The sequence below is a fragment of the Salmo trutta genome, chromosome 3 (assembly GCF_901001165.1).
Source record: "Salmo trutta chromosome 3, fSalTru1.1, whole genome shotgun sequence".
In the NCBI taxonomy this organism is placed as follows: Eukaryota; Metazoa; Chordata; class Actinopteri; order Salmoniformes; family Salmonidae; genus Salmo; species Salmo trutta.
Genome location: NC_042959.1, coordinates 35,023,299 through 35,046,242, shown reverse-complemented (window position 1 = coordinate 35,046,242; position 22,944 = coordinate 35,023,299). Strand labels below are relative to the sequence as shown.

Genomic DNA, 22,944 nt, shown 5'->3' with positions numbered 1-22,944 from the left:
CAGAACCAAAAAACTAAACAAAATTCACTGTCCAAATACTTGTGGACCTCACTTTATGTCAACTGCACCTTTTCCAACAAGACAAATATATCAGTGGGTAAATGCAGCTGACAATACCCTGTGTGTTGAGGCTAGAAAAGCCAGTAGGCCCATGTTGAAAAATGACATCAACAATCAAACCATTGATCAGGAATTCACCTCATGTATGTTAAATGTTGTCATTTTCACAGATTTTATTAATTTGCTGTTCATTCGACTCTTTTTTTCCACAGGGCCAGGGGTCAATGTGTTTGATTATTTCCAACTTCTCGAAGTCTTCATTCTGCTGATAGTCTGTCAGGGATCACACTATCTTAAGGTCTATCTTTGTTTGATACGTTTCTCATTTTATTCTTTTTAATTCTCGCTCGCTCTCTCTCGCTCTCTCTCTCTCCAGATGATGGTCAGCAGTGTGTGAAGTGGATCACAGTGGTGTCACGTCCTGACCAGTAATAGGGGTTATTTGTTATTATAGTTTGGTCAGGACGTGGCAGGGGGTGTTTGTTTCATGTGGTTTGGGCTATGTATTTAGGTGGAGGGGTATTTGTTTTATATGGTTCGGGGTGTGTGTGTATGTAGAGGGGTGTTGGATTTATGTGTTCCGGGGTTTTTGGCTTATGTTCTTTTTTTGTATTCTAGGGTTTCTATGTTGTGTATTTCTTTGTTGGCCTGGTGTGGCTCTCAATCAGGAACAGCTGTACATCGTTGTTTCTGATTGAGAGTCATACTTAGGGAGCCTGTTTTCCACCTGTCCCTTTGTGGGAGATTGTTTTTGCACTGTGGTGTATAGCCTGCGAAACTGTTGTACTGTCGTTTATTGTTTTTTCGTGTTCACCTATAAATAAAATAATGATGAGCACGCAACCCGCTGCGCCTTGGTCTAATCCCTTCAACTACCGTGACAAGTGGGATCACCTCATGACATAACTGCTAATGATAATGTGCTGCTCACAGTTGAAAATGTTTGATATCGTTATTTTAGCCTGTAATATAGCTTCCTCATTACTTTTTGTTTGATGCACGACAAACTAAGTGACTGTGCAGGGTTTCTGACTTTTCTATCGGTCCACTGAAATAAATGTTGTCACACATACTGTAGCGCTTCACTTCATGAAGAGCTAATGTGAGTTGCAGTCAGGGGGGATGCTTCTGAACACAAGACAAATAGACCTACTCCTGGTTACTGAAGGTATAGAACTTTGAAACACTTAATTTGGATAGTCGCCAATAGATGGTTTATAGATGTTTAACTAACAGTCAACAAACTATTTAACCTCTACAGGATCGGTGTCCCCCCCATTGGACGTTTGAGCTAAGATAGGCTAATGTGATTAGCATGAGGTTGTAAGTAACAAAAACATTTCCCAGGACATAGACATATCTCATGGGCAGAAAGCTTAAATTCTTGTTAATCTAACTGCACTGTCCAATTTACAGTAGCTATTACAGTAAATTATACCATTCTATTGTTTGAGGAGAGTTCACAATTATGAACTTTAAAATGCATTTACCTTTTCACGTGAGTTCCAAATACCTCTAACGGTCGCCCCAGTGTGAGTTGTTTTATGGACGTGATGTCAGAATGCACTCACTGTTCCAAAATGTGACTTTTACGCAACAGGACAGTTTACATGCGCTGCCTGCTAATTATCTGTAGGATGACTGTTGAATGACCGCTCCAAACGTATTTTCCCAGTTGGAGTTCGTTTTTTTCCGAGATCCCAGTTGTCCTGAACTCACTGAGATTTCCGAGTTTCTAGTTGCTTTGAACGTGGCAGAGATCATACTGGATTGACTATATGGCCAATGTATTCAACCTTTTCTGGCCCATTGTGTTGGGTGTGAATGTTTATCCTTTTAGCTTGGAAAAGAGACCCTTAAACCCAGACTTGGACCACACATCCTCACCACCAAATATCCGTCAGGGGAAGAAAATAGTGATTGCTTTGCAACGTTTTCAGTTAGATACTGATTCCTTCCAAACCACTCATTGTTGAATTTGTGATTTCCAACTTGCCTTTATGTTTATGTCCAATGGCCGATGAGCACCAATACATTATTTTATCTATAATTTCTCTTCATATAACAAGGTTAGAAAAGGATTTGGCAGTAGATTGTCGATGTGATTCATGAAGATGATGGCTTGTCTAGCTTGCTAGCTAAGATTTTGAAAGTATGATGTTGACATGATCAGTCCAATCAAAGCTACGGTAGATATAAAGTGATTTGATGTAATTTTATCTGTGGCCAATGACCTTGAGACTTTTTGGATGGGCACTTCTAGTGTAAATCTATGGCAGCACCCAAGGAGGCATGAACTGCCTAGCTCTCCCTGTAGAGTCTGCAGTGACCTAGTGTCCCCATGAGTGACATAACACTGATCCAATCACGGTGCAACTAGAGAACATCACCAACACCTATGCTCTGTATTTTCCGCTGGCTGCCACTCCACCACAGAAAGCAATGAGCTAGGCTGAAACACCTGCATTTTGGATCAAGAAAGCAAAAAGATATCATGTTTGTATGCGAATTTATTAAGAAAAACATTTTTACAATGATATGTGACACATATTAATGCCAAAATAACATGCAAAACAGCTAAACAGGCTCTGCCCCACCTGTCCTGAATGATTGGACACCACTGTACCTGGAACCATAAGGGTTCTTCTAAGGGTTCTCATATGCGAACAGCTGAAGAAACCTTTTAGGTTCGAAACTGAACCAAAATAAAAAAAGCAACATATAAGGTGCTGATCCCATGTTTCATTAACTGAAATAAAAGACAGAAATGTTCCACGTGCACAAAAAGCAAAAATCTCTTTACACATCTCTTAGTGAGCTTTTGTTCTTTGCCAAGATAATCCATCCACCTTACGGGTGTAGCATATCAAGAAGATGATTAAACAGCATGATCATTACACAGGTGCACCTTGTGCTGGGGACAATAAAAGGCCACTCTAAAATGTACAGTTTTGTCACACAACACAATGCCACAGATGTCTCAAGTTTTGAGGGAGCGTGCAATTGACATGCTGACTGCAGGAATGTCCACCAGAGCCTTTTCCAGATAATTGAATGTTCATTTCTCTACCATAAGCTGCCTCAAATGTCGTTTTAGAGAATTTAGCAGTATGTCCAACTGCCGACCACATGTAACCACGCCAGCCCAGGACCTCCACATCCGGCTTCTTCACCTGCAGGATCGTCTGAGACCAGCCACCTGGACAGCTGATGAAGCTGAGGAGTATTTCTGTCTGTAATAAAGCCCCTTTGTGTGGAAAACAATCATTCTGATTGGCTAGGCCTGGCTCCCCAGTGGATGGACCTATGCCCTTCCGGGCCCACCAATGGCTGCACCCCTGCTCAGTCATGTGAAATCCATAGATTAGGGCCTAATTTATTTATTTCAATTGGCTGATTTCCTTCAATGAACTGTAACTCAGTAAAACCGTTGAAATTATTTTGTTCATATATCCACACTCAGAGACTTGTGGGGACAGTTACGTATGTTGATTACTCTGAGACGCAACAAGGCTGACACCAGGTGGTCTTTGAGACAAACTGCAACCTAATATATTTTTGTTCAGCGTAGATTGCATCTTTTTTTCTAATTAATCATTTTTATAGCTTTTTCACCTAAATAAATACATGTTCAGATTGCAAACACACCTGAAACTAGGCTACTATTCTTTTTATGGTGGTAAATATTATATTTAGCTGATGCAGTTCTTATGGTACTGATTATTGTATTTGTGGTATTTAGGGGAAGATTGACCTCTAGTGGCCTACAGATAGCCTGGTGGTCCAGTCGGTTAATGCTGTGTAGCCAACTCATCTCTGTTTGTTCATTGTCATGCCAAACATCTCATGTTTAGCTCAGTGTGGCTCAGTGAGTAGAGCATGGTGCTTACAATGCCAGGTTTGTGGTTTCTATTCCCAAGGAGGATCAGATTGAAAATATATGCACTCACTACTGTAAGTAGAGTGAGTGTCTGCTATATGACTCAAATTTGAATAACATATAGTGTGAGACCACGATAGTGTATAGAGGTTTGATAGCTTTTTTAGCAATAGCATCCAGACGAAAATATCTGGCCGGCCACAACATTTTCTGTCGCCCTTATCGTTAATAGATAAAACAGTTTCAAAACGCTGTATACACCAAGTTTTCACATTTGTGTTTTTTCTTCAGAAATGATTGCTTATGGGAACCTTCAAAAGTGTGTAAAATATGACTCTTCTCAGATTTTTTTTACATAGATTTCAGAAAATGTGACTCCTTTCAGGAAACTAGACGTATGTCACACGTCACTACTTCACAGGACAGGGATTTCAACGTAAACATACATTTTTATCAACTTTTTTTGGGGAGACAGAAATGCCTTCTGAAACATGTGAACTTTCAAGTGCCTAAATAACAAACTTGTATTCCATCCATAAATACGAATAAAATGTGAATTATGAGACTAGTTGGTTTAGCCACGGAAAAAGTCAGGAACCAGCCATGATTGGCTGAGATAATAGTTGGGCTGGACATGCCGGGAGATGAGTTTGGATTGGTCTACCATGTAGCATGCTTTTGTCTGTAACATGAGCTGTTCAGTACTGCGCCGTTTTTAGAAGATATAACATTAGCCATCGAGAACTACAATAGTTTTGCTACTTTTCTCAACAACATTGATGCCCTGAATATAGCAAGCGCTATCGATAGATCAGTTGGAAAAAGTGATGGGCTACTTTCTGCACACGCCACGATCAGTGTGAACTGGATTGACTTGACACATCACTGGCCAAACAAGATGTAGCTACAAACAAAACGAAGTTAAATGTTTCCAGTCTACCATGAAGCGTTCATCTATGTACAGTATATATGTAAGAGTCTAGCAAAATTTTCAGATATAAGTTTCTAATTTTATCAGAGTTAAAGCGTACTGTTAGTTAACTAGCAAATGTTAGCTTGCTGGCTCGCTCGCGTTACGTGTAGTAATATTATTCTAATCAGAAATCCATTTACATTGCTAGTTATAGCCTATTGTTAGCTAGCTAACATTGAACCTAGTTTTTTAGCTTTAGCTTCCTGTAGATTTATGCGATGTTTGTATTGGTAGTAGTATGAGTTGGGATTATGCCGGTTCATTGTTTAGCTAGCGAGCTACAGGTCTATACAAAAGACCCCACTTCGGCCAGATTACAGGACCCATCAAATTAGCCAGGTGTGTCTGGGGGTGATTAAGGCCATCTATTGTATTTCATGAACATGTGTACACATGTAGACAATGGTGACCCATCCACTTAGCTAGGATGTGGCTGGGGGGGTAGTTATAGCATTTCACATAACCCATCAATTTAGACAAGTGTGTTGGGTAAGCGTCATCTAATAATTATAAAATATTCATAAAACATTTTTATCTGGACACTTTCTGTTTTTGCTATGGTTACTATGCAAGTAACCATTTCAGTGTACCGTTTACACCTTCTGTATCCTATGCATGTGACAAATAAACTTAGACTTTATTTGACATAGCGCTTGTTTACCACATGGCTTCACATGTGAATCCTTAAAGAGATGGGTGGGGCTAAGGCCGAAGAAGGTGTTAACGATGCAGAATGGGTGTAGACAAAGAAGAGCTCTTTAGTAGGTGTACCAAAACATTCAAGGGCCATTTTCTCAAAAGTGGAGTTACAAGTTTATCAACTTTCAAAGCAGAATTACTTTTCCATTGTTCCTCAACTGCAGTATCAATTGTTTAGCTGGAATTGAATCTTCCTATCCTGTATAATGTATTTGACTGTGATATGTGGTTGTCTCACCCAGCTATCTTAAAATGAATGCACTCACTCTAAATTGCTCTGGATTACTGTATGTCGCTCTGGATAACAGCATCTGCTAAAGGGAAAAAAACGTCAAATGTAAATGTTTTACATAAAAATCTCAAATTACTGTCTTGAATATCTTTTATACGTTTTATTTATTTATTGAAAATTTAGTTATTTGTTGCATTTGACTGTGTAAAATATAGCAGTACTACTTATTTCTCTGAGTGTGAGGTGGATATATAAGGCATTTTGCACAAAAACATGATTATTTGTCTTTCTGAAATAAAACCATAAAGTAAAAGATTTTAAACAAACACATTTCTATCATTGAAAAACCTCATGCTGCCATGATTAGATAGTGAAAAAACACCAGTCTCTTTCATAAGTTTAAATTTACCAACATTTCTGAAAATGGATATATAGCGTTTTGGAATGAAACTCTTCATAACATTTCCCAAACAAAAGGTCTATTATAATACACTCTCACTTTGATTTTCTATGGAAAACCTTCACTCCCTACATGTGGGAACCATGAGAGGGCTCACAGTGAACACATGACCTGTGTGGTGTGACAGTGTTTTTCAACCATTCTTGCGACTTGCACTTGACAACTGACTTGAGTTTGTGTCAGAGAAACACTGTAACAGACACAGCTATTAAAAGGGCATAGTGTTTCTCTAAATAACCTACAGTATAAGACTGAAACAAAGTTCTCACTGTGTAAATCTGGTGTGATAATTTATTTTGTATCACATTAAATCTCATAGCCCTAATATAAATCTAGTCTCAAGATCTCTTGTTCGCTTAAGTATATACGGGGTGGCAGGTAGCCTAGTGGTTAGAGAGTTGGACTAGTAACTGAATGGTTGCGACATCGAATCCTGGAAGCTGACAAGGTAAAAATCAGTTATTCTGCCACTGAAGGCAGTTAATCCACTGTTCCTAGCCTGTCATTGAAAATAAGAATTTCTTCTTAACTGACTTGCCTAGTTAAAGGTAAAAAAAAATGCCTTATCCTATATACTAAAATGTTTATGTCTGTGAAATTTACATTTACATTTTAGTCATTTAGCAGACGCTCTTATCCAGAGCGACTTACAGTAGTGAATGGATACATTTCATACATTTTTTTGTACTGGCCCCCCGTGGAAATTAAACCCACAACCCTGGCGTTGCACACACCATGCTGGCGTTGCAAACACCATGCTCTACCAACTGAGCCACAGGGAAGACAGGGAAGAAGAGGGAAGAAGAGATGGCACCGTACTGTATGTCTGCCGTCTTTGCGTGCTCTGACTCAACTTTGCTATTTTGTGATTCTTTTGGCATTTATCTTTACTTTTTTTCCCCAATGCCTCGCAAAGAAGGGCACCTATTGGTAGATTGGTAAAAACAAAAACAAAAAGTAGACAATAATTATCCCTTTAAGCATGGTGAAGTTATTAATTACACTTTGGATGGTGTATCAATACACCCAGTCACTACAAAGATACAGGTGTCCTTCCTAACTCAGTTGCAGGGGAGGAAGGAAACCGCTCAGGGATTTCACAATGAGGCCAATATTGACATTAAAACAGTTACAGAGTTTAAGGTCTGTGATAAGAGAAAACTGAAGATGGATCAACAACATTGTACTTACTCCACAATAAATCAAATGCACAGAATACAACAGGTGAAGACCTTACAGTGAAATGCTTACTTACAAGCCCTTAACCAACAATGTAGTTATAAGAAAAATAAGTGTTAAGTAAAAAATAGATAAGTAAAAAATAATTAAAGAGCACCAGTAAAATAACAGTAGCGAGGCTATATACAGGGGGTACCGATACAGAGTCAATATGCGGGGGCACAGGTTAGTAGAGGTAATGTGTACATGTAGGTAGAATTCAAGTGACTATGGATAGATAATAAACAGAGAGTAGCAGCAGCTTAAAAGAGGGGGTGTGGGGTGGGGGGGCATTTAATTAGCTGTTCAGGAGTCTTATGGGGGGTAGAAGCTGTACTAACCTAAATGGCAGAGTGAAAAGAAGGATGCCTGTACAGAATACAAATATTCCAAAACATGCATCCTGTTTACAATAAGGCACTAAAGTAAAACCGCCAAAAATGTGGCAAAGAAACTTTATCTCCAGAATATAAAATGTGTTATGTTTTGGGCAAATCCAACTCAACACATCACTGAGTACCACTCTTCATATTGTTAAGCATGGTGGTGGGTGCATCACGTTATGGGTATTCTTGTCATCGGCAAGGACTAGGGAGTTTTTTTAGGATGAAAATAAACAGAATAGAGCAAAGCACAAGCAAAATCCTAGAGGAAAACCTGGTTCAGTCTGCTTTCCAAAAGACACTGGGAGACAAATTCAACCTTCAGCAGGACAATAACCTAAAACACAAGGCCAAATATACACTTACCAAGACGACATTGATTGTTCCTGAGTGGCCTAGTTACAGTTTTGACTTAAATTGACTTGAAAATTAATGGCATGACTGGAAAATGGCTATGTTGCAATGATCAACAACCAACTTGACAGAGCTTGAATATTTTTTTAAAGAATAATGTGCAAATATTGTACAATCCAGGTGTGCAAAGCTCTTAGAGACTTACCCAGAAAGACTCAAAGCTGTAATCGCTGCGAACGGTGATTCTAACATGTATTGACTCAGGGATGTGAATACTTATGTAAATTAGATATATTTCTGTATTTCATTTTCAACAAATTGGCTCAAAATAATGTTTTCACTTTGTCATTATGGGGTGTGTAGATGGGTGATACATTTGTTTTAGCCATTTTGAATTCATGCTGTAAAACACAACAAAATGTGGAATAAGTCAAGGAGTATGAATACTTTCTGAAGGCACTGTATGATCATGAGTCATATTAGGGCTGGGCAATATAGCCAAAATATCATATCACATTTATTTTGAAATGTTGACGGTATTTTATGTTTTGTGGTTTCAATGAAAAATAATTGTCAGTATTTTCATCAAGTTCTGCATTTCCTGCACTCCTTTGAGATAATTTCCCCACTGCCATGTTGGGCTGCACAATATTTGCAAAACATCGAGGCCATATTTTAAACAAAATGTTGTAATTGTGATTTGACTTGCGATTGAGAACAAAATACTTGGGTTAACTGTTGGAATCATGGAAATAGAATAATTATTTTAATTATATAGTTATAATACAATTGTGGGAACTCCAATCAAGTTGTAGAAACATCTCAAGGACGATCAATGGAAACAGGATTCACCTAAACCCAACCTCAAGTCTCACAGCAAAGGGTCTGAACAGTTATGCAAATAAGTAAAAAAATAAAAATAAAAAATGTATACACATTTGCAAAAATGTCTACAAACATGTTTTCACTTTGTCATTATGGGGTACCGTGTGTAGAATGTTTTGTTTTATGAATTTTAGAATATGGCTGTAACGCAGCAAAATGTGTAAAAGTCAAGGAGTCTGAATACTTTCCGAATGCACTGTATATATTACCATTAGTATATTACCATAACTATTTATGTATTCCTGCTAAAAGTCACTTTTCATCCCTGTTTAAATCTATAGCCTATCACACATACACTGCCAATCTTACACGCACACACACACACACACACTCACCACCACGCACAGACCCACTCACCACTTATGCTGTTGCCATACTTTTTTCTATTATTATTTATCCTGCTACCAGTCAATTTCTCATAATCCCTGCCTACATCTGCATGTATATATCTAACTCAAATACTCCAGGATCCCTGCTAATTGTAAATTTGGTCCTGCACTGACCCTGTATATACACTACATGACTAAAAGTATGTAGACACCCCTTCAAATTAGTGGTTTCGGCTATTTCAGCCACAATCATTGCTGACAGGTGTATAAAAATCGAGCACACAGCCATGCAATCTCCATAGACAAACAAGGACAACAGAACAGCCTTACTGAAGAGCTCAATGACTTTCAAAGTGGCACCGTCATAGAATGCCACCTTTCCAACAAGTCAGTTCGTCAAATGCTGCCCTGCTAGAGCTGCCCCAGTGAACTGTAAGTGCTGTTATTGTGAAGTGGAAATGTCTAGGAGCAACAACGGCTCAGCCGCGAAGTGGTAGGCCACACAAGCTCACAGAACGGGACCACCGAGTGCTGAAGGGTGTAGCGCGTAAAAATAGCCTGTCCTCGGTTACAACACTCACTACCAAGTTCCAAACTGCCTATGGAAGCAACGTCAGCATAATATCTGTTCGTCGGGAGCTTCATGAAATCGGTTTCCATGGCCGAGCAGCCACACATAAGCCTAAGCTCACCAATGCGCAATGCCAAGCGTCGGCTGGAGTGGTGTAAAGCTCGCCGCCATTGGATTCTGGAGCAGTGGAAACACGTTCTCTGGAGTGATGAATCACGCTTCTCCATCTGGCAGTCCGATGGATGAATCTTGGTTTGGCGGATGCCAGAAGAACGCTACCTGCCCCAATGCAAAGTGGCAACTGTAAAGTTTGGTGGAGGAGGAAAAACGGTCTGGGGCTGTTTTTCATGGTTCGGGCTAGGCCCCTTAGTTCCAGTGAAGGGAAATCTTAAAGCTAAAGCATAAAATTGCATTCTAGACAATTCTATGCTTCCAACTTTGCGGTAACAGTTTGGGGAAGGCCCTTTCTTGTTTCAGCATGACAATGCCCCCGTGCTTAAAGCGAGGTCGAAACAGAAATGTTTTGTTGAGATCAGTGTGGAAGAATTTGACTGGCCTGCACAGTGCCCTGACCTCAACCCCATCGAACACCTTTGGGATGCATTGAAACGCAGACTGCGAGCCAGGCCTAATCGCCCAACATCAGTGCCCAGTCTCACCAATACTTTTGTTCCAACGTCTAGTGGAAAGCCTTCCCAGAAGAGTGGAGGCTGTTATAGCAGCAAAGGTGGGACCAACTCCATATTAATGCCCATGATTTTGGAATGAGATGTAGCTTCCTGTAGCGTAGTGTCGTGTCTTTGGCTATGCCGGATTAATTGATATGACATGCTAACTTATAAAATTATTTCTCTGTAATTAATATTACCTGATTAAGCTAATCATGTAAATGTAATTAACTAGAAAGTCGGGGCACCACAGAAGAACGTTTATAGAGCTGTTATCTTCCGAATAAACTCTTAAAATACTTAGTAATATTTTACATCGATAGCAGTCAATATTAACCCTTATCTTATTTTCAGTCTCATCATGAAAGTTGTAAATTCTTGGTTATCTTCACGAACCCTGGCTAACAAGTTGAATCAGCAATACAAAATTGGGTTTAATTATTTATTTACTAAATACCTAACTAATCACACAGAATTACAAATACACAGAATACAATGATGTCATACAGAAAACGTCCTGGTGAACGGAGCCTGTATCATGGCTGGTTACACAAAGGAAAGGGGGGTTGGGCTTGAATGAAAGAGCGGGAAGATTTAGGAACAAAGAAACAGTAGCTATGCTATCGTAAATACATTATCTTATGCATTCTAAATTACCGACCATTTGGAAAAGGAAAATGCAATAAATATTTACTCTGAGCTGCGCTTCGGTAGATTGGTCGTAGATGCTGGCCGGGTTAGCCAACAGATCTCCCTGTAGTGGAAGAATGTCAATGGTGGTAAATTGGGTACGTGGTGGTATCTTCGTCTGGTTGTTAGACTGGATCCGTCGTCCGTCCTTTCCTAGCCCACGTTAGCAGCGGCTAACTCAACGGCTAGGAAGTATCACTTCTGTAGTGAATAAGCTCAAAGTTCATACCATTCATACCATAGCTCACGCCGAGGTTGGCTTAGTTCTGTTCTTGATATGTGTCTGTCCTTCTAACGTAGAGGCTGCAGTCCTCACGTACTGGAACACGGTGAATGTATTTTCGTCAAAAGCTTATATAGTGGAGAGGGGGGAAGGAGGCGTTTCATCGTTTATAACCCCATGTCTCTACAAAGGGTTGGGCCACTGATCGGGCAGGGCACTTTCCTTATGAAAACCCAATTCTCTCATTTGGAAGCTAAAATTACATTTAATCTCCTAACAAACAATTTCAATATCAAACATTTCAATTGCATAACAATTCCATGTGACTCTGATAACTAGAGGGTGTATACTTTCTCAGGTACAGTTTATGTCGTCCTGTCATCAATCATAATGTCTCAGATAACAATGAACTGACATACATACTCATTACGTTATCAAGCATATTTCCAACTGGTTTTATTATCAAAAGATGGTTCCTTTTCCCCCTTTGTTTGATGTTCCCAGACTCTCTATATTTAACACAGGCTATTCAAGTCCTTCAGTAGGGTCAGAGAGAGAGGGGAAGGGAGAAAGGTATTTATGGGGGGGTCATAAACCTTACCCACAGGCCAACGTCATGACAATCCCCCCATGTTGGGTTCAATCTTGCGATTAACCTGCATGTTGTAAACCAACATAAAAATGAACGTGGGTTGTCCTGGTTGTGGATCATCGTTCTGGTCCCCATCTGGCGGTCGACCCGGGTAGGGTGTCTGCAAATGAAGAAGTCCGCTCCAAGGCTGGGCAGCAGATGTCCAGTTGGTGGTTGCTATTGCAGTCCCCCCTCTGGTGGTCGACCCGGGTAGGGTCTCTGCAAATGAAGATGTCCGTTCCATGACTCGGCAGCGGATGTCCGGATTGGGATCGCCGTTCCGGACCCGTCGTCTGGTCATCCAGACTGGAATATCTGGGCAGTAACTTAGGCAGAGCTTAACAACGCACACACACTCATGAAATATATCATTACATTTCCTCCCAAATGAGCGGCGTTGTGGCACTAACTGATGGTTGTTTGGGGGAGTTGTTTATGGCTCTATCCCTTTCTATGTGCCAAAGAAAATGAAACAAAATTAATGAAAGCATAAACAAAACAAAATAGTTATGCCACCTTAATCATCTAATTGGACTGTATTCTATCTACGTCCATGGTCTTGGCAAAATGACCCTATCATGGCATTGTCTAATCTCATATCTAGGGCTTTCCTAATTTGCGGGGTGGCGCTTAGGGTACTATCCTAAGTTGACAACTATATGATAAGTCTACAGCTGTAAGGCACTAGTTTTGGGCAGTCTACAGGATGACCTATGGACTTCTGGTTAGAAAACTGGTGAGTGCTGTAGAGTCAAAGGCCTAGAAGTAAATGTTCAACTTTACTAAGGCTGATATTTTGCTTGGACCCTTAAGTGATCCTAGCATAAATCCTAATTGGATTTTTCGTTGTGCATGTGCGTTTATGCTTACACAATCGCGCATGTCAAGGGAAGAAAACCAAGTATCCTGGCAGATTACAACTTGTTCAGAATGAGTCTGACGTAGTCAGGTAATTTTCAGGTCAATGCCTGGAGGTCAGTCAGAATTGGTGTCAAGGGAGTCTGTAGTAGTTTTCTACAAGTCACGGTGTCTTCCACTATTGTAGTGGCGGTAGGTATGAAGTCTATTTCATAGCTATGTTATCCACGGAGGAGCTAACCTCACAACGGAAGTACTCTAAGTATTAGACCTGGTCGTACGTGGTGTGATCATGGTTCATGACTTCTAATAACTTTTCTCCTGAACGGAGGGTTCTATTTATTAGTGGCATGTGTTAACCATTGGAAGAGTGCAATGGAGATTCCCTTCCCCGTGTTGCACTCTGAGTGACTCCTATGACGCTATTATCAATAGCAATTTAACTTGTGAGGTTACTAATCCTCTTACTGAGTGTTGCTGGACTGACTGTGGTATTGGCACTGGTATTCAAGGGGTCCAGTTGTCCTACTGATTTATTCTGAAATATTATCTACCGGAACACATGATTGGAGCATATTACTAGTTGTATTGTAGTTGAACCTACACATGGCAAGGAATGATTATTGTTGCCATTTGTTTTGGAGGTGGACAAGTCCACTGGACTTCCTTTACGACCAGTGTGGTACACCTCAGAACTATCTTAGATGTGTTCTAAGATAATCCCCGTCTAGGGGCCTGTCTGCTCCTCACTGTTCTCATAGGGGAGTTTACAACTAGATTTGATTTATGCTCTGGCGGCCTCGTACGGTGTTGTCCGTAGTCTCGACCCCCCCACCGGCCTCGATGAGGCTCATCATGGGTCTGGGCTACTATTCCCCCCCTTTGTGTCTCGGGACCCCCCCACCAGCGGGTGGTGTTGGTGTCCGAGGCGCAAACGAAAAGGTCGGACCCTATGTACGAGTTGTCAGTGGCCGCGTTATTATGAGAATGGCTGTAACCTGTCAACCAAATCTCCTGGTGTTTGTGCTTCAACACCCTCAGTGGCTGTCGAGGTCTGTCAGTTACCACCGCGTCCGCGTGTGGCAACCTCTTCAGTACCTGCAAACTGAGACGAGGATATCGGTCTGTGATATCGCAAAGTGTTTCACCAGTGGGAGTCATCGGGTCAGTTGCTGGACTGACGCCATTAGTGTCATTGTAAGGGGTGACAGTCCCCAACAAAGCAGAAGGTGTATCATCGGAAGCAGAGTGTACTCTGCGCATCAATGTTTTTCTTGCTGAGACGGCCGCAGTGCTTGCGGAAGTGTCCGAAGAGCAAGAGAAGTTCATCTCAACTACCGTATTGCACAACTGCAAGGAGGAGGGAAGTTGCTCATTCACAGAGACAGCTGGCTCGAAATCATGAAAAGAATGGTCAATCAGATTGGCTGATGGAATGTGTCGAGATATCGTAATATCTCCTTGGATCGGATTCTGCACCAAGAGGTTTCTACACGTCTTTTTCCCAAGGGGTGCTTTTGACAGATACCCCTCGTGAAGGACTGCATTGCAGCTAGCGTTAGGGGAAGACAGTGTGGTCAGTGGAGAAGGCACTGTGGCCTGTGACCATACCTGGTTGGTTTTCCAATCCATCAATGGGAGTAATCGATCCATCAAGTCTGCTCCAAGTAGCAGGGGTACTGTTTCGAGGCTGGTAACATACACAGGATGAACGAGCGATACGTCCTGGAAGTGTAGTTTCAGCATGACTCTCAATGTGAGAGGCGAGGTAGTCTGAGTGACCCCTCGAAGTGTAGTGTCGCATCGTTCCACTTTTAACCAACGTTTAGTTGGCTTCAAAGCCCTTTTGAGATCATCAAACAATGTTTGAGAGATGAGTGATATTGTCGCACCCGAATCAATTAGCGCATGACAAGCTAAGCAGTCCTCTAGGACTGTTTCCAGGTATGGCCGTTTAGATTCGTGGTTAGTGGACATATTCCCCACAAAGTGGAGTGGTCGTTCGCAACGACGTGATGTGCCATGTCTGTTCAAGATGGAAGCAGATTGACTTTTCCGATTTTGAGTGGGCTTGGCTTTAACTAAGCGTTTGACCTTTACCTTCGCAACTTTTGTATCGGAGTCTATAGACAGAGCCCGGGGGCTTGTTTCTTGATCAAGCGGGCCCTGGAAAGGGTCTTGAATGAGAGCGGGAGAAATTTGAACTTTAACGTCCTTGCTATGGGTGTTAATGTCTGCGGACCTGGTGTCCGGTAATTCCCCGTCTAGTCCTTGTGACTTATCTTTTACCCTTTTCTCAAATTGTTCTCGCTTTAGTTCTTCCCGTAGTGGGACTTCTGGAGAACATTGGTCTACGTTTTGATCGTCCTTCAACCCTTTGTTACCCTTGTGTTCTGACACTTTGTGTGGGTTGGGTACAGGAACGTAGCGAACAGGTCGATTGTAGCGGTAGTCGTTTTGAAGGCGACGTACTTTACAGTTATTTCGACCGCGGCGGTTATTGGAATCATGGTTTCGTGGTAGAAACTGTTGTTGTGCGTCAGCTCTCGACGCTCCAATACCTGATAATGCACCCTCTAACTGGAGTGAGTGCTCCTGGTCAAACTTCAAAACCGAGTGGTCAGGGCTCTTAGCGTTGCGAGCTTTTGATGCCTCAAAAGCTGTGCTTGCAAGCTCTCTGAGTTGTAAGATAGGCAAGCCAACGTGGGCTGCAGGGCCCAAGTAGGTAATGAAGGTGGGATACATGTTCGACAGAAACATTTGTTTGAATGGTAACAGCTCTTCCATTCCTGTTTCCGTGAGTAGGCCAAAGTAAGCTGAACGAAGCCTATGATAGAAAGCTTGTGGGTGTTCATTTCGAGCTTGTTTGACCGTGTTAGCCAGTGAGCTATCGTGTTTGCGAGTCGCAGAACCACTGAATTCTAATTTCAAAGCTGTGGCAAGTTTAGCGTAGTGATTTAGCACGTGTTGCTGTTGTAGACGAATGAACCTCAAATTGCCATAGATAAAATGCAATTGTGTTCGTTGTCCATAGCTTATGCTTGCCCATATCTTCACCCCACCTTCACCATGTGGCACTCTGTTCACAATAGGGCTGGGCGATATGGCCAAAATGTCATATCATGGTATTTTTCACATTTTTGACGGTATGACGGTATTTGCCGGTATTTTATATTTTTGATTAATAAAAGTTCTACATTTGCTTTATGAGTAGTGCTTGACCCTAGGGTGGCAATACATATATTCAAAATAATTTAAATGGGTCTTTCACCATTCGGATTGTTGTATACTGTTCAATTCAACTTCAACCTAAAATAATTTCCTGCATTTCCACCAATTTCTGCATTTCCTGCACTCATTTGAGATCATTTCCACACTGCCAAGATATGGGCAAAAATACTATGCCTTATTTTTAACCAAATGACTGAACGAAAGTGTCTCGTGGTCAAGCAACAACAAATGCGCTTCTTCTTCTTCTTGAAATGAAGAAGTCAGATCATGGTTGTGTTCAAACACTTCCTTCCCCATCCCTGAAATGACACAATCATTTACATGTTTTACTCAAATAGCCTAATGACATTCTGACTTATGTCGCCAGTAGTTTGTTTTTTTGTAATCCTAGTTTGGGACTTCAATAGTGAATCTATAGTTGCCACATCAGTAGATACCCATTGTAAAGGAACATGTTTATGATTTTTGGACTTCTGGTTATGTCAGCAGAACCCTCTTATGGTAAGATACAATTTTTTTCTATACTGAGATACATACCCGTTTGTCTATGGAGGTCATGCAAAATTAAAACATCAACAACCCTTGTGTTATAAATGGTGTGTAACTGAATAATTACAGCAGCATGCAACACTATTATGAAGAGAAAAGTAACAGTCACAAATCAATGTCACTTATGTAGGATCATAGAGCATTGCAATTTATACTGAACAAAAATATAAACCTAACATGTAAAGTGTTGGTCCCATTTTTCATGAGCTGAAATAAAAGATCCCAAAAATGTTACATATGCACAAAAAGCTTATTTCTCAACATTTGTGCAACATTTGTTCCTCGTTGCCTCTAATTGAAGGTCCTATTTAGTAGGGGTGTTTTTCCATGGGTTTTGTGGGTAGTTGTCTCCGTGTATTGTCAGTGAACCTTACAGGACTGTTTTTCGTTGTTTGTTCAAGACCCGTGAATAATAACAGGACGACAAGTGTTTTTGTTTTTGTTTTCTTCAATAAAAGAAGATGAGCATATATATACCCGCTGCGTTTTGGTCCACTCACTACGACGATTATGACAACATTGCTGTTTGTGAGCATTTCTCCTTTGCCAAGATAATCCATCCACCTGACAGATGTGGCCTATCAGGAAACTGATTCAACAGTGTGATCATTACACAGGTGCACCTTGTGCCGGGGACCATAAAAGGACACTTTTGTCACACAACACAATGCCACAGATGTTTCAAGTTTTGAGGTAGCATGCAATTGGCATGCTGACTGAAGGAATGTCCACCCAAGCTTCTTAATGTCTCTAACAACATTGTTTTAGAGAATTTAGCTGTACATCCAACCAGCCTCACAACCGCAGACCACGTGTAACCACGCCCGCCCAGGACATCCACATCCGGCTTCTTTACCTGTGGGATCGTCTGAGGAGGGTGAGGGGGGAGCTCAGGAGTTTGTGTAATAAGGGTCGTTTAAAGGAAACCAAAATGCGGCGTGTGAAGTGCTCATATTTATTTTTAATGAAAACACTTTGCAAAATAACAAAACGACCAACAACAGTCCCGTCAGGTACAAACAACGAAACGGAAAACAACCACCCACAAAACCCCATGGAAAACAGGCTGCCTAAGTATGGCTTCCAATCAGAGACAACGAAAAACACCTGCCTCTGATTGGAAACCATACCCGGCCACAACATAGAAAATACAACACAGAACGACAACGCACATAGAAAACAGAAAACCCAAAATACATAGACAAAAACACCCCCGTCACGCCCTGACCAATCTACTATGGAAAAATGAACTCATACTAAGGTCAGAACGTGACATTCTGTCTGTAATAAAATCCCTTTTGTGGGGAAAAACTCATGCTAATTGGCTGATTTCCTTCTATGAACTTTAACTCAGTAAAATCTTTGAAATGGTTGAATGTTGAGTTCATATTTTTGTTCAGTATAAATTGATGGTTAATTATTTTAAAAGACAAGCTCAAGAAAATGATTTACTTGTCAAAAGATCAGTTTGGGCTATCATAATGTCACAAAGTGAATTAAGTGATCATTTCCGAGAAGCAGGTGTTTGGAGGATATTGGCACGGGTGTTGTTAGTCCCGAGACGAAGTCGAGGGCCGGCATACCGTGCCAATATATCCTCCAAACACCGGCTTCAAAGGAATTATCACATTTATCCAATGGGTTGCCAACATATTCAAATATTGATGACATATTTTAATTAAAAACATTGAGAAAGTGGATTGCGCAGTCAGATGGAACAGAGTAAATAGGCATTTTAACGTCATAGATTTAGCCAGTGGCAAAACTTGTGTAATAGACACCTGCTGGGATGCGGTTTTAAACAATCAGCATTCAGGATTAGACGCACCAGTTGGATAAATGCTATTAATAAAGTTTTAGCAAAGGATTTACACTTATCATCACTATCAACAAAACAGCTATTTTTTCTATCCACAGGCATGGAGACATCCTGTAATGCTACACAGAACATGTCGTGTTACGGAGCTCTGGGAGGAACTGTCTATCTCCAGCTGATGAATGATGCCACAGGATCCGAACTTACATTAACAAAAGACCCCACTGGTGCTAATTCAAAGATATTCAAAATGAAAAAAAACAACGTTACCTATATATTAATTAAAGCCAGATCAGAGTTCTTTATCAATAATGGGACATTTAAAATAAATAACACAGAGAGGAGTGATTCTGCTAAATATTGTTTAGAAATCTATAATTCAAATGGAAGTTACTTGGAGACCAGAGGAGTACAACTGATAATTGGAGGTGAGGAGCTAAAAAACTCACATCTATTTGCCAAATAAGAATATTCCATAGAAGCCAAAGGCAATTTATCTTGAATGCTTGAACGTTGTCATGCATGATTTGTGAGGGACTGTGTCAAACCCCCCACCCACCACCCACCACCACTATTTCTCCTCACCATATCATGCAGGAGGATCTTATGGGCCTGTCATAGGGTCACTAGTAGCTGTGGTCCTGGTCCTTGCAGTGGTGGTGGGAGTTTACTGTATTCGCAAGAGGAGGAACCCTCCACAGGCACCAGGTCAGTAATGTGACAGCCTAACAATCTAACACATCTAACAAACGTCAAAGGTAAACATCAACACCACTGATTACAACAATCAGTCAGCTCATGTGACTGTTGTTTCAGTGTTGTGGCTCATTTTAGATTTTTTTTTAGGTTGTTGTTCCTACTTTGAATTAGTGTAGGCCTAGATACATTTCGATAGGCCTATTTCCAGATCTACAGATTGGTCAAGTGCATGTGAAGGAGGTGAACGGATGCTATTTCTAAATCTGCAAATCAACATTAGAGCGTATGTGAGTTGCTTACATACCTCAAATGTTAAATGACAACAAATGATCTGTACAATATCCTACCATCCCCCCCCCCCCCCCTAAAAACTAATGTAAACATCTCCACACAGATGCTGATGAGAGTCCAGAGCTGGAATGTGATGACAGAGGGAAACAGAGGGAGGCTCCAGAGGTGGTGTATGGACAGATTGTAGTGCTGGAGGGTGCCAAACCAAACACTGAGAGAGACAGACCTGAGGGGCAGGAGGAGACTTTGTATGCTGGAATACAGCTTGGCCAATGAGAGCTGCATGTTCGAAGGGTTGGTCTTTTTGAAGTTGTATGGATGCCTTGTTCCTACATTTGTTACTGAAACGAATTGGATTAACTTTCCCATATTACTGTTTATATTTCATGACATTCAATGCTGAGGGTTTTGTACATTCTTTACCTAAATAAATAACCCAACAACTGTCCACATTTGTCAGTCTCTCTGTTACTGATTTAATGTTTTATTTATTGATGCATTATTTATTTTTTACAAACTCTCAACAAGGTTATTATGCAGTAGTAAAAGTTGTCATTCACTGCAGAAGTTTGTGATTGAAAGGATGGCCCGCTAGTGTGTCCTCTATGAAAGAATGGTTCTTTTTTTTTGTTATTTTCTAAATTTGCTTCTAATAAACAAACCCAATTCATCACGGTTTGAGCTCCCAGGAATTGCTATATAAATTCAGTCCATAATGATATATTGTTATTCTGTCTAGCTGCAACCCAAAAGGAATCAGTTACAACCGGTCGATGCCATCGATGTGTCGCAAACAACCATCTGGGAAACATCATTTATTTCTCTCACCTCTCCTCCTCTTAAATCCCCTTTCTTTCTTTCTTTCTTTCTTTCTTTCTTTCTTTCTTTCTTTCTTTCTTTCTTTCTCCTTCATTTCTTTTTTTATAATGTCACAATCTTAAATGGACTGAAAGAGCCGACTAATTGTGAAGAAGGTACTGTGTTAATGTCAGTGATGAACAGCTTGTTCAATATGTTAGAGCTGACCACTGCCCTGACAAAACAAACGAGGTGTCATTTTCTCAGGCAGAATATTTATTTACAATCAGAAGTACACTCTTAGAGGTGAATTCCATATAGAACCCTCTGTGGAAAGGGGACAAGCCGAAGAACACTTTTAAGTTCTAGATATAAACTTTTTTTCTAAGAGTGTAGCCTCACATCACTTTTTTACAACTTATCTGATATTACACATCAAGATACATGCATTTAAGTTCCTCTTTCCTTATGGAAATTCAGCACAGAATGAAATATTTAGGATTTTGGTACAGTACAGTATAGCTTAATTTGCTGACTTGAGCCCTGTGTTGTGAAGAGAGATGAAGGCTTTGTTTGGACTGTTGGTGATGTTAGCAGGAGTGTCTCATAAGATGTTTCTTTATGTGTCGATTTCCTTGTTTTACACATGATATAAAGTGCCTTGTTTGTATCATGCAGAAAGTGAACCACTTGATCAAAGTTCTTTGTGGTATACTATAGGCTACTCAGAATCACTTTTGTCAAATGAATCACTCTCATAATTACTAATGATAGATACAGAGACAATGTTCAAAACACTGCAAAAGATAGAGTTGTCTCATTATTCATTGTCTTGTGATAATTATAACTGACTGAGGTACTGTTATGTTTCTGAACCTGTTTGGGATAGGGGGCAGTATTTTCACGGCCGGATAAAAAACGTACCCGATTTAATCTGGTTACTACTCCTGCCCAGAAACTAGAATATGCATATAATTAGTAGATTTGGATAGAAAACACTCTAAAGTTTCTAAAACTGTTTGAATGATGTCTGTGAGTATAACAGAACTCATATGGCAGGCCAAAACCTGAGAAGATTCTATACAGGAAGTGCCCTGTCTGACAATTTGTTCTCCTTCTAGGGCATCTCTATCAAAAATACAGCATCTCTGCTGTAACGTGACATTTTCTAAGGCTTTCATTGGCTCTAGGAAGGCGCCAGAACGTTGAATGATAGCTCTCCAGTCTCTGGGCGAAAAACAGCAGGGGTTTTGGTGAGTGGTCCTTCTGAGGACAATGGCACTGGCGCGAGCGTGCATGTGACGACTCCATGTTTTACTTTCAGTGTTTGAATGGATACAACGCCTCCCGGTTGGAATATTATCGCTATTTTACGAGAAAAATTGCATAAAAATTGATTTTAAACACCGTTTGACATGCTTCGAAGTACGGTAATGGAATATTTTGACATTTTTTGTCACGAAATGCGCTGGCGTGTCACCCTTCGGATAGTGACTTGAACGCACGAACAAAACGGAGCTATTTGGATATAACTATGGATTATTTGGAACCAAAACAACATTTGTTGTTGAAGTAGAAGTCCTGGGAGTGCATTCTGATGAAGAACAGCAAAGGTAATCCAATTTTTCTTATAGTAAATCTGAGTTTGGTGAGGGCCAAACTTGGTGGGTGTCAAAATAGCAGGCCGTGATGGCCGGGCTATATACGCAGAATATTGCAAAATGTGCTTTCACCGACAAGCTATTTTAAAATCGGACACCGCGATTGCATAAAGGAGTTCTGTATCTATAATTCTTAAAATATTTGTTATGGTCTTTGTCAACGTTTATCATGAGTAATTTAGTAAATTCACCGGAAGTTTTTGGTGGGTATGCTAGTTCTGAACAAAACATGCTAATGTAAAAAGCTGTTTTTTTATATAAATATGAACTTGATTGAACAAAACATGCATGTATTGTATAACATAATGTCCTAGGGGTGTCATCTGATGAAGATCATCAAAGGTTAGTGCTGCATTTAGCTGTGGTTTTGGTTTTTGTGACATATATGCTAGCTTGAAAAATGGGTGTGTGATTATTTCTGGCTGGGTACTCTCCTGACATAATCTAATGTTTTGCTTTCGCTGTAAAGCCTTTTTGAAATCGGACAATGAGGTTAGATAAAGGAGAGTCTTATCTTTCAAATGGTGTAAAATAGTCATATGTTTGAGAAATTGAAATTATAGCATTTTTAAGGTTTTTCGAATATCCAGGCGCTACCATTGGATATTGGCGAGGCGTTCCGCTAGCCCATGAATTAACAGCCAGGAGTTCCCAGTTACCTATGTCAAAATTTCTCTTTGCAGGTGAGAGCTTGCGGGACAAGAAGGCACAGGGATGGAGCCTCTGGTCCAAGGGAGAACGTTGAGACAGGACTGCACCTCTCCTGTGTCGGAAGCGTCCACCTC

At 40.6% G+C, this 22,944-nt stretch overlaps 1 protein-coding gene across 1 annotated transcript; it reads left to right on the top strand.

Annotated features, from left to right (window-relative positions):
• Positions 1–16,630: 16,630 nt before the first annotated feature.
• Positions 16,631–20,148, top strand: LOC115164821 (uncharacterized). The gene is made up of 4 exons (XM_029717655.1): positions 16,631–16,846; positions 18,812–19,138; positions 19,308–19,418; positions 19,804–20,148. The coding sequence occupies exons 1-4, from the start codon at positions 16,798–16,800 to the stop codon at positions 19,974–19,976; spliced, it is 660 nt and encodes a 219-aa protein (XP_029573515.1). The 5' UTR covers positions 16,631–16,797; the 3' UTR covers positions 19,977–20,148.
• Positions 20,149–22,944: the final 2,796 nt, after the last annotated feature.

Excerpts from the sequence above, each read along its gene's own strand:
- LOC115164821 (XM_029717655.1), top strand. The coding sequence starts at position 16,798 with ATGTTTATGATTTTTGGACTTCTGGTTATGTCAGCAGAACCCTCTTAT. Across the intron at positions 19,139-19,307 it reads AGTACAACTGATAATTGGAG|GAGGATCTTATGGGCCTGTC; the intron begins GTGAGGAGCTAA and ends CATATCATGCAG. Across the intron at positions 19,419-19,803 it reads GAACCCTCCACAGGCACCAG|ATGCTGATGAGAGTCCAGAG; the intron begins GTCAGTAATGTG and ends ATCTCCACACAG.